Consider the following 12,485-nt stretch of genomic DNA (forward strand, 5'->3'; position numbering starts at 1 on the left):
GTCCAATTGATTCCAGTTGCTCTGCCATAAGCATGACCAAGTCTGGATTCAACCCTATGTGTATCCTGTTGTGGGGAAAGCAAGGCAGCCATCCATTGGAGTAAAAGTCATTTTCCTTCAGGAAATGGAAACACAAGGTGTCGTGTAAGTAAAACCTAAATTTAAAGGGGGAAATAACTCCTTTCATTAACTGTCACTAGAATTCCTTTTCTCACAAGCTAATGACAACATGTGCAAAATGTTACTATTCAGCGATGGCTTCAAAATGCGGTTTCATCTACAAGGTTTTCTAAAATTCTCACCTTTCTTATTATAAATCCATCACTCAAGGAAGCAGATGTAGTGAGAACTCCTGAGCAGACGACTGCCACATTATGTTTCTAAATGAAGTGACCTAGACACCAGCAACCACTTTGTGCTAATTCTGCACCAGAGATTTCAACACACATTGTTTATCTGTGGATTCCTTCCCTATTTCAGGCATTAAGAGTGCCATCTGCTGTGTAAAACATGGCATGTGCCACCATGAAATCTCTTGCCTGGATTTGTAAACATTTGGAAAGCCAAACAAAGTTTTTTCTAGCTTTTGCAGACTGTTTATGAAACATCTGGTTAATTCTTATTTTAAAAGTAAGGCGTACTTTGGTGAAATAGAATAGAACTACCAGAAAGGTAGATCAAAGAGACAGGAAGTAATATCAAATATGGATCAAATCCTGCATAAATCACCATTAGCCCAAATGGACTTGTTCCTGAGAACAGAGACTCCTCCACAGAATCACCACCAGGCCCCCAAAGTAAAGCAGTACTGGGGACTTCTTCTTCTTCTTCAATGCCCCCCCCCAAAAAAAAATTGCAGGATCAGTTTGGTCTTGAGCCAGAGAATAAAATCAGAGAGGCATCTAAAGGAGAAAATGTTGTGCAAATCTGGTAAATTGAAAAAGGTATTCCTTTTTCTTTTTTAAAGTACAAATGCACAGGAAAACACATACATACACACTTGCCCACAATCAGTCTTAGGTTTCTAGAACTTATGGTGGGCAGGGAAGTACTAATTGACACAAACAGACAACCGCGCAAAGTGTGAATACATCCCATCAAGCACTGCCCAATGATGTAGATGGGAAACATAAGGGTAGATTTCAGAGGCATAAAACTGGAAGTCCTCATGTGTGGATGAAGATGCACAAAAGACCATATGGAAACTGCTACCTACATATGCATTAACGCCCCACTGTGGACACAGTCAGATAAGAGATGAAGTTCTAGACCTTATTGAGAAATTGAAAAAGGACAAACCATCAGGTCCAGATGGAGTTAATCTAAGAGGGGGGAAATTCATATGAGATTTGGGGCGGGTTATGGGGAGGGAAGGAATGGTATCCCCTGATAGATCGTTTCTCTTGTCCAGACCAGACCATTCTGGCAATGGGGGAATTGGAAATGCTAAGAGCAGGAGCAGCTATTGAATTCAGCTCATGCCTCTCCTCCTGTGAGAGACACAGATCATCTCTCCAGGCCTTTAATGAATACAAAAAGATATACTCATTCACAATCTGTTCCTTTGTTTCAGAACAAATGAAAAATAAACCTAACAGGCTCTTTTAAGTTCAGCTTTCTATTCATTCTGAAATTACTTCAAGCCCAGATTTGGATGTACTTCCTTGGTGTTCCTCTGAATTAGCAGATTTAGTTGATCAGTCCCCAATCCACACATACAATGAAAACAGGCTTTGGGGCCAATCTTGAAGGCTGAATTTCGTGTAGAAATATCTGGACATGAAATACTCTTGTACGTGGCAGAATATGCAGCTCACATCTGGCAAAACCATAGTAGGGCATCAAATGTAGAATATATCCTCACACGCAGGGACAAGAAATATCACCAGATTTACCTATTTTTGCTCAAAAAGGAGTTAACATAGTATCACACCCTTCATGAGGAAGCTTTTTGGTATTTTGAGGGAAGGACTGTGATTGGCTACTCAGTTTGTAACTTTAAGCAGTTATACATTGAAAAATAAATGTTTGCAATATACCACTTTAGAAATAATGGCTGTTTAAATGATCAACCTTTTTCAATTTCTACATATCCCCTTCTCCCATATAGAGTTTAAAGGACAAAATTAATCAGTTTCCACCCACCTCCTCTTTCACTTGCTGAATAATAAATGAAAGAAACACAAAAATCACTTTGGAATAGGGATGTGGCCAAACAAAGAGCACATTAGTAAAGTCCAGATCGATTGACAAATACATTTTTCTCTCATTGCTATAGCTTTAGCTTTACTATTTGGATAAATGTAGTTTTAAGAATTTCTTTTTTTAAAGAAAGTGTTTTCTTAACATGAAATAAAACACAACCTTGTACAGCACGATTGCAATATTTAATCCATTTCATTTACAAATCACACAAAAGCTCAGATCCTATAAGTTAGCTCAAGGAAGTTCATGCAGGGGAAGCTCCTGCTCCTTCCTTCCCACTGTAACCATCCTTGCCTGATTTTTGCCCCCGTCCTACATTGTCCAGGAGCAGTTTTCCAAGGGACAGAACAGCAACTGCTGACATTTCCACTTACAAGAATTAGATAGCAGAGAATGGGAAAACCCTATGCTTGAGAGCCTGGAAAACTACTGCCAGTCAGAGTAAACAGTACTAAGCTAGATGGACAAATAAAGCAGCTTCCTATGTCCTTCCTAATATTGATTGATTGATTGATTGATTGATTGATTGGATTGATATATCACCTTTTCCTCCAAGAAGCTCAAGAAGGTATACACGGTTCTCCCCTCCCCCATTTTACCTTCACAGCAACTCTGTAACGTAGGTTGTTAGGTCCAGAGACAGTGACTGGCCCAAGGGTACCCAGTGAGCTTCATGGCTCAGTGGGGATTTGAACCCTGTCCTCCCAGGTCATAGTCCAACACTTTAACCATTGCATCATACTGGCTTTCCAGTACACACACAAACACTTCTACCACACTAGAGAAAGAGCAGTTGAGAAAGGGCCTGTGGAAGCCTGGAGGCTGCGCTCAGACTCTTTTGCTCTTATGCAAACACAATCGGCATGGGGATGATGGTTTCCGCGCAAGGACACTTTGCTCAACGTGGTGCGCAAAGCCTAAAAGCTGGGCTGTGTGCCTGCATTATGTCCGTTACTGGTGTGGCCTGGGTATCCTATGTGGAAGGAGATTTTCATGTCTAAAGGCTAAGATTAAAAACAATGGAGCCCATCACTGACAAACATTAGGAAGCCAAATAATGGTTATTCTTGAAAGGATATATTTCTGTACCAAGGATTCCGAACTAAGTCCTTTTTTATTCCACTGTTGTTCAAAAACTCTCCCATGCAATTTGCTTGCACATCAACATGTCCAAGAACAAAGCAATCATCAAACTCTGCCTTACAAATCAATCTTTGTGAACAGTCTTTCTTTCAAAGCCTGCAGGACTGCCCATATGGCTCCTGGCATGATGCGTAAGAAAGATGATCAAACTGGCATATCAAAAAGCCACTGGCTTTATTGCAAAGGAGATTAAAACAAAGATCTCTGAGCAATGAGCAGCTCATATGGGAGAGAAGAACAAACAAGAATATGAAAAGCAAGTAAGACATGATCAAAAGAAAGAAGTAATCCAGAGTAGCCCAAGATCAGTGATGGGAGGGAAAACATAAGCTCCAAAAGGGTGTGGGAAGAGGGAGGAGGTGCAAACATCAAAAGAGCTGAACTCAAGAACACAACATGCTGGGTAGCATCTTATGCATGGAAACCTGTAACACAAGCAGGCTAAGAGTCCTGGGGCAGTTCCAAGTGGTCCCAAAGTTCTTGTAAGGCGTCCACTATCCACTTTCTTAATGGTTGCAAAGTAAAATAGGCATAGATAGCAATGTTTCTGAAAGAAACATCCAGCTAGCCAACTAAGGAAAAACCATATCGAATGCACCATATTTCATGTGCTCTCCCAGGGGAATCTGAGTACAGAAAACAGATTTTCTCATGGTGTGATATGTTCACTAGATCTGAAATTGGTGCCCTTGTTACTGTTCCAGAGACTTGATCACCACACTGGGTCTGGCATGCCTGTTTGTAAGTTCTGTTTTCTGGATTGTGACTGCACCAGCCATGCCATTTGTACATTCATCAGCACTGTCAGATACAGGACCAATAATTTCAGGGTGTGTCCTTCCCAAGTGAATCTACTGACACTGGAGCTCACATTGCATCTCTCAAACTGGCAGGTGTGGAGGATTCCCTGGTCCTGAATGGGGTAACTTTGCTCCTGAAGGACCAGGTGTGCATTCTGGGAGCCAGTGTGGTGTAGTGGTTAAGAGCGGTAGTCATGTAATCTGGGAAACCGGGTTCGCGTCTCCGCTCCTCCACATGCAGCTGCTGGGTGACCTTGGGCTAGTCACACTTCTGTGAAGTCTCTCAGCCCCACTCACCTCACAGAGTGTTTGTTGTGGGGGAGGAAGGGAAAGGAGAATGTGAGCCGCTTTGAGACTCCTGAAGGGGAGTGAAAGGCGGGATATCAAATCCAAACTCTTCTTCTTCTTCTTCTTCATTTTGGACTCACAGCTGTCCATGGAGGCGCAGGCTAATTCTGTGTCCAGGGCGGCTGTCTACCAGCTCCATCTGGTATGCAGGCTGAGACCCTACCTGCCTGCGGACTGTCTTGCCAGAGTGGTGCATGCTCTAGTTATCTCCCGCTTGAACTACTGCAATGCGCTCTACATGGGGCTACCTTTGAAGGTGACCCGGAAACTGCAATTAATCCAGAATGCGGAAGCCGGGACCACATAACACCGGTCCTGAGAGATCTGCATTGGCTCCCAGTACGTTTCCGAGCACAATTCAAAGTGTTGGTGCTGACCTTTAAAGCCCTAAACGGCCTCAGTCCTGTATACCTGAAGGAGCGTCTCCACCCCCATCATTCAGCCCAGACACTGAGGTCCAGCTTAGCTGTCTGACCAGATTCTTTTTTTAAAAAGTTTCATAAAGAGATTCAGATAAATCACTTCCAACTTTCTGTAGTCTTGCATTACAATGAAAAAGAAAATTCATTGAGGTCCAATTTTCACTTACTGTACTTCAAGGAATGATATTTACCTGTTATCATTATTAGGCTTCACCAATGAACAAAACAAGTCCCACGTTTCTAAACCCTTGAGATTGGAGTCTGTTATGGAAGCATCCCTAACTATTTCACATTTTGACTTAAATTCAGTATTAGATGGCTTGGAATGCAAGACTGAATTGGTATTGATTGTTACTGTATAGAGCTATGGACATGTTGAGCTTCCTTCATCTAAATAGAGATGGCTCAGACAACTTGGCGATGGGCCTGCTTGGTTTCCAAATAGCATTTCCCCTGTACATTTCTAAAGCCTGGCTTAGCATATCAAAGATGCAAAGGTACATTACAAAATGTACATTACAAAAACTGTATACCTAGTCTCTGTTTTTCAGCAAATTATGGTGGATAATAAGTAAAGATATAGTGCCCCCCCTTTAGTTGTTTCAGCAGTAAACAATAGGGAAAAAACAATACTCATTTGCTATTCTGAATGTGTTAATTTTTGCTCATTGGATAAGTTAAAAAAACCTGTCCCTTTGTTCAGGGAACTGAGGCATTGCTGTGTTAAGTATAAGCTTTATTCTCTCTCTCTCTCTCTCTCTCTCTCTCTCTCTCTCTCTCACACACACACACACACACACACACACACACACACACATCTTGCAAGTCAGGAAGAGAACAAAACCTTTCTGTTTTCAAGTACTTATAGGTGGCACAGAGGCAGAGATAAGGCTGCAATCCTTTATATACTTACCTAGAAAACAATGGAACTTACTTCTGAGTATACATGCCTAGGATTATGCTATAAGTCTCTTTCACTGCTCTTATTTACAACCATCAAATGGACAATTGCAAAGCTAAAACTAAAGGCTTGATAAGCTGTAGCTAAGGAGCAGAGCACATGCTTTGCATGAAATAGACCGAGGTTCAATCTCCGGAATTTCTAAGCAGTGCTGCGAAAAACCCTTGTCTAAGACCCTGCCAGACAGTTCAGACAATGCCGAGCTAGATAGGCCAATGGTCTGACTTTAGTCCCTGGCATAACACTCAGAGTTGGTCTGAGGAGATAGACTGTGATGGTGAATTTCATCCCCTGATTTTTGCCCCCACCCAGAAAATATCCAATATGCCTCCACTGCCTTTACAGCCTATGCATGGGGGCACAAAACTGGAAGAAAATCTCAGGCTAGAGTTGCTACCTGTCCCTATAAAAAATGGGATCGTCCTGGTTTTGGACAAAAGTGTATCCCCTTAAGTGTAGGTGGGTTCTCACAAGGCAAGACATAGTGATAACAGCAAGAACCTTTATTGAACTACAGAGCAGGACAACAGGGGCAAAACAACTGCTTATATACATTTCTGAAGGCCTGGGCCACTCCCACTCCCAACGTGATTGGCTGCCTAAACTTCCAAGCTGCGAATCATAAGTCAGAGTTTAAGGGCCAATGGCAGAGGCCCAAATCCTGAAATGTTCTGTGACTGGATATCAGGTATCAAATCGGAACACAGGGGCTCAGAATCCTTAGTCCAGACTCAAGCTCAGGCAACACAGACCACTGACTACAGTGGTACCTCGGGTTAGATGCTTCAGGTTACAGACTCCGCTAACCAGAAATAGTACCTCGGGTTAAGAACTTTGCTTCAGGATGAGAACAGAAATCATGCTCTGGCGGCGCAGCAGCGGGAGGCCCCATTAGCTAAAGTGGTATCTCAGGTTAAGAACAGTTTCAGGTTAAGTACGGACCTCCAGAATGAATTAAGTTCTTAACCTGAGATACCACTGTATATAACATCCCCTTTCCCATTTGGACTTCAAACAAAACGCCTTTTCCTCCACATTTGAGCTCAGCCAGCCCCAAATGGCAGTTGCATCGCTGTTGGTGTGGCTGACAAGGAGCCCAGCCCAGCACAAGGGACAAAAGGTGAAAGGAGCAACCTCTTCTCCCTCCCTCCCTCTTGCTGGTGCTCCTCCTCTGCTGCCGCCCCCAAGTCTAGCATGGTGTGGGGCTGCCACTGCTCAGCCCCCTCTGCCACCCTGACCTAACCTCTCCTCCTCCTTCCTCCTCCTCCACACTCTAGTCTCTTCTGATACCAGCATGGGCAAGAGGCTGGAGCTTCATCTCAAGTCGCCTGTGGGAGCTGGCAATCTATCCCTGGCCCCTGCCTATCTATGCAAGTTGAGGGAAAGAGCAGGGCCAAAATGGTGAGGGAAGCGGGAGACCAAATGTGGGGAATCGCCCTCCACAATGTGGGGGAGGATTTGGTGCCATGAGAGTATGTGTGACCCTCCCACCCCCACCCCGACCAGTCCTTTATTTTGCGTGACCTGTCTCATATTTTGCCCAACCAAAGGTGCCAACCCAATTTTAGACCATACCAGAAAACTAACCCATAGAAGATTGCTCTATTTTCAATGTTTGGATTTTACAACATGTTCGTGTTTACTTCTAGTCACTCACAAAGTATCCTTATACCTGAAAACATTAAAAGATCTAATACTGTTTGCTCAGCGAAAGGATTGAAATAAGCTGTGCTTTTTAAAAAATTAGGCAGTCAATACCTAGCTGTACTTAATGTTCCTTCCCTTCTATTATTTTTTAGACAAGACTGAAATGCACAAAGGGAATAAAATTTAAATTTGTTGAGTTAAAAGTCGATTAAGCTCTCATAGTGCTGTCTTGTAGGAGAAACGAGATTTTCGATTCTCAGGTCCAAGAGGGACATCTAGTGGGAGCAGAAAGTATTGATTTATAGACCATTCTAGCTTGAGGAACGAAAAGAGAGAGAGCAAGAGAGCAAAAGATTGAGGAAGGGAATAAAAAAGACATGAAAGGGAACAAGAAATTACAACTGCCCTCCTCTAGAAATATAATTATTTCAATAAAATTTTCTCTGGAGGTCACAGATTTGGAGAGTGTGTTATAGAATTCCTAGTTGTCATAATTAGATTTTACTAATACCAGGAGGAAATGATCAGCTTCCAACTGTAGTAGCAAGTTAAAGATGCATTGTTTCTGAAACCTACTGTCATTTTGCAATGGAACAGGAAGATTTCCTTATGAAACTGAGCTACAACAATATATAGCTACCTTCATTACCCAGTCCATTCTTCCCTTCCAACTATCTACTTTAGCTTCTCCAGGTCTTCTCCCTATTTCCAATACTGTCTGGCTTTTCTATGCAATTATAAGTAGAACAGAATAGATTCTTACCACCATTACACACACACACAGACACACTATCCATAAGAAATGTACTCAAATGTTTTAAAATAACACCTGGTTTTGAAATTTTAAAGCAATAAAGCACAATTCCCCCCAAAAATAGTAATACCAAGATAGTGTAATTATATACTACATGTCTTAGCTAAATATTAACTGTACATGGTGCAACTTTCAATCACACACCTTACTACTCTCTAGGTGCAAATAAAAACACTGAACTGCAAAAGAATGCCTTTTATTTTCACCAGCCTACTGCAACCTTGAAACAATGTGGCTTTCTTTATTTTCCTCTCCAGTGCCATAAACCATGGTTACTTCCTTAGCTGCAGCAGCTCATAAACATTTTTGTCTGGAAGCTGCACTATGTAAACTATACTCTCAACTTTCATTATTATTAAGCCCTGCATTTGGATGTGTAGCCATCTTGAACACTGTGAATGGGGCAATATAAATCTAATGTGACCTCTGTGGGTGTAGTAGTTTCTTTCCCACCATCCCTATGCGCCTGCATAGCATTACTCTGTGAGTCATTCACCCCTTGAAAAGGACTTCTACACCTTTCTAGCAGTGTTTCAAAATTACCAAAGAAGTATGACCTACTGGAACTGTTGGTCTTCACCAAAATATACATGCTCACAGGATATTTCAGTGATTGTTTTGGATGCAAGTGCCTTTCCCCCCTAAATTCTGTCTAAAGGTATCCAACCACACCTCCTTTGTAAGAGCCTACATTTCATTTAGAAGAGATTTATGGCATATATTTGTAACAGTGGGGTGTACGGGAGTTACGGGAGGGGTACCTCTCGTGGGGGGGCACTTTGTGCTCCTTCTGGAAGAGTTTGTACACCTTGCACTCAGTTCTCACCTGTGGCTCCTAGAAGCTGTCAACATGTGGACAGCGGCCACACTGTGGAAAACAGCTTCTACTGGCTGGCTAACCCAGGTGAAGGTACCCGATGGGTCTCAAGTCAAACCCTGGCAATTTGAGCAAATGAAACCAATAGTGGGCTCAGTGGTCAAGAAGGCAGTTCCTGCATTGGTGTAGAGGGAGGTGAGGGGCAGGTGGGGCTCATCAACCTGCGAAGGTAGCTCATCTAGGAGAAGAAAGACTCTGATCCTAAACCTTGTATCTTCAGGAAAAGAAAAGGCTAAGGATTAAACCCTACACAAATCTGGAGCAGAGGCCCTAAAACGGCTGGACTGCAGACAAGCTGGTGCCAAACATTTAGCTCTGCTTTCCTTTGGGACCACATCAGCGAGGCCGAGAGGGGGGTCTTGTTGTCTGGGCAGCCCAGGACCTCCATACACACAAACCAAGCTAACGCCTCACAGAGAAGTCACTATAGTGCTGTTAATGCAGCAGTTTGACTTCGGGAAGCTTTTAATGTTAGATGTATTATAGTATTTTAATATTCTTTTGGAAGCCGCCCAGAGTGGCTGGGGAAGCCCAGCCAGATGGGCGGGGTATAAATAATAAATTATTATTATTATTATTATTCACTGTCTCTCTAGACAGCCAGAGGCCAACCACAGACCTGTGTGCCCCTGTATTCATTCATGACCCTTGTTAATTCCCCATGGTCATCACAAGCTAACCGCAACTACAGTTGTACCTCAGAAGTTGAACGGAACCCATTCTGGAAGTCTGTTTGACTTCCAAAAAGTTCGAAAACCAAGGTGCGGCTTCTGATCGGCTGCAGGAAGCTCCTACAGCCAATCGGAACCCACGTCGGACATTTGGGTTCCAAAGAACATTCACAAACTGGAACACTCACTTCCAGGTTTGCAGCGTTTGGGAGCCAAAACGTTCCAATTCACAAGGCATTTGACTTCCGAGGTACAACCGGAGCCACCTCACAATGCATTCCCAGTCTCAACAGAAGGGAGGGGGGTCTGCAAACCTAATAACTATCTCCACCCCTATTTACAACAACAACAATTTGTCCCCCCTTTTGTAGCCAACACAGCACCATCCACGCGAAGAAATATAGCTCAGCAGGCTGAGGGGAAGACTTTCTGCATTTGTGAGCTACCTACACCTAAAAGATCCGCTCAAGGCATAGTGGTTTTTTCTTTATTACATAACGGTGACACAGCTGTGCTGATGCAATAAGCGCGCGTCCCTCGCGCTACCCACGACGCGGGCAAAAACAACCGCCCACCGTCCTCGACTCGACAACTGGCCGTCATGGCCACGCCCCCGTGGCACACGCATGCGTGCGGGCGCGCAAACACGGAGAGGAAGAAGGCGGGGGCAGGGAGTTCGGCTTGCTGAGCGGCCGTTACCTTCCCAGACAGCGTCCCCCGTCTCGTGCCGCCTGAGGAATTTGTACCAGAAGGTGCACGCGGCCTCGTCCTCGCGCAGCGCCGCCTCCGCGAGCCACAGGACCGGCTCCTGAGCGGGCAAGGGAGCCAGCGGCCTCGCGGGCTTCATGGCCAGCGCCTGCTTGGGGTCCCACTGGCCCAGCTCGGGCCGGGAACCCGAGACGCACAGCGCCGTGCCGCCTTCGGCTAGCCGGGCGGGCACGACGACCCCGAAGCGGAACAGCATGGCAGGAGCCGGCGGCGGCGGAGCAGGCAGAGAGAGTGGTTGTCGGGCTCCCTCACGCCGACGTCACTTCGGCCTCCGTGAGGCGCTGCCCGTCCGCGCTCCGCTACCGAAAAGGGAATGCGAGCCGGCGGCGAAAGAGCGGACGGAGCAGGACACGTGACACTTCGGGAACCCGTTATAAAGGCCTCTCGCGCCGCCTGTTAATTTTATTTTAAGGCCCCCTGCAAGCTCGCAGAGGACCAGCGCTTCTCGAAGGGAGCGAGGCTCGGCTTGCATTGTATTTGCTCCACGTTTCATTTCCACCCCACCTTCCCCTCCAAGGGCCTCAATGCGGCAGACATTGGTTCTCCCTCTCATTTAGTTTAGTAGTTTAGCCTGACTGGCAGTGCTCGCCGCAACGTCACCCAGGGAGCTTCCTGGGCCAGCAGGGATTTGAACTCTGGTCTCCCAGGTCCGACGCTGCATCACACTGACTCTCCTATAGGGCTCAGGAAGAGAAGGCAAGCAAATGGAGGGGCAGCTGTGTCGGCTCTCCTGTAGGCTTGTGCGCAGGGAGAGGAAGGAAGGTCTGGTCACTTTTGAGTGTCAGGCAACTGGTCCATTAAGCTCAGTGTTACTGATAGCAGACAGTAGCCGGTCCCCGGGGATGCCCAGGATCCAGCCAGTATGTGCTAAGCAAATATTCTAGTGCTGAAATGTGTCCTTCCCTGCACAGCTCCAGGAGTTGCAACTCATTCCTACTATCTTGTTCACACATGGTGGTGATCAGGGGTCCCTGGGTTGAGTCCGGTGTGCTTGGTTTTCCACAGCTGCAGCTTAACAGGGAAGTGGGTGGGAGGGTTAGATGGCGATAGAGGCAGCATAGCATGTCCCCTACTGCAAATAGCTGCCTGCCAGGCCAAGTTGCTGAGCCCACATACAGTGTATACGAGAACCTGTTCAAACCACTCAAAAGATTACATTGAGGCCTCAGTGTGCAGCATTCAGTTAACTTTCTGGCCCCAAATGTGTTTTTAGTTGGTTAGAGGAGCAAATACTAAACTTTTAGAGGAGCAAATAGAGGAGCAAATACTACCAGCTCCCTGTAGCCAAAGTAGTTTGTTTGAACACATTAGTGAGCATGATATTCATTAGGAAATGCTGAACATTTATACTTGGGATATGACAAACACTACAAAATAACCTGGAGGGTGGGGAGAAGAGACAAAAATCCATTGGATCGCTACTTGGGACTGAACAACAGTGGAAACTGAATTGTTCATTACTCAGTACATCTCTTGAAGAATTACAGAAATGTCATGGTTTGCTTCCTGAGAATATCATTAATTGTACTTAGCAGCTTTGAAAAACTAACAATAAATTGCAACTATACTCTCAGTTTCAGACCCAAATTGGTTCAATAGGAACCTAGGGAGTTGTCTTATATAGTCATGCCATCAGTCCATTTAGCCGAGTATTGTTTCAGCTACGCTATCTATTACTGTCAGCAACCCTCCAGGATTTCAGAGGGGATACTCCCAGCCCATTGTGGAGATTGAGCCTAGGACCTTCCACTTGCAAAGCAAATGCTCTACCCCCACCTCCATACCATGGCCTAGCACAAATAGCATGAGGATCATTAGCACAAAACACC

General features: G+C 44.9%; 1 protein-coding gene across 2 annotated transcripts in view; it reads right to left on the reverse strand.

Moving 5' to 3' along the window:
• EPM2A (EPM2A glucan phosphatase, laforin) overlaps positions 1 to 12,370 on the reverse strand; it is a 33,317-nt gene extending 20,947 nt beyond the window's left edge. Inside the window, exon 1 of one of the 2 annotated variants that reach the window (XM_083496292.1) lies at positions 10,588 to 12,370. In XM_083496292.1, coding sequence (XP_083352418.1) covers positions 10,588 to 10,852 — 265 coding nt within the window. In that variant the 5' untranslated portion in view covers positions 10,853 to 12,370. Of the gene's footprint in view, positions 1 to 10,338; positions 10,363 to 10,587 lie in introns of those variants that run through there. The other variant, XM_083496293.1, reaches the window with a different exon arrangement.
• Between the last annotated feature and the right edge of the window lie 115 nt (positions 12,371 to 12,485).

Source organism: Podarcis liolepis (assembly GCF_965112155.1).
Source record: "Podarcis liolepis genome assembly, chromosome: 3".
NCBI lineage: Eukaryota > Metazoa > Chordata > Lepidosauria > Squamata > Lacertidae > Podarcis > Podarcis liolepis.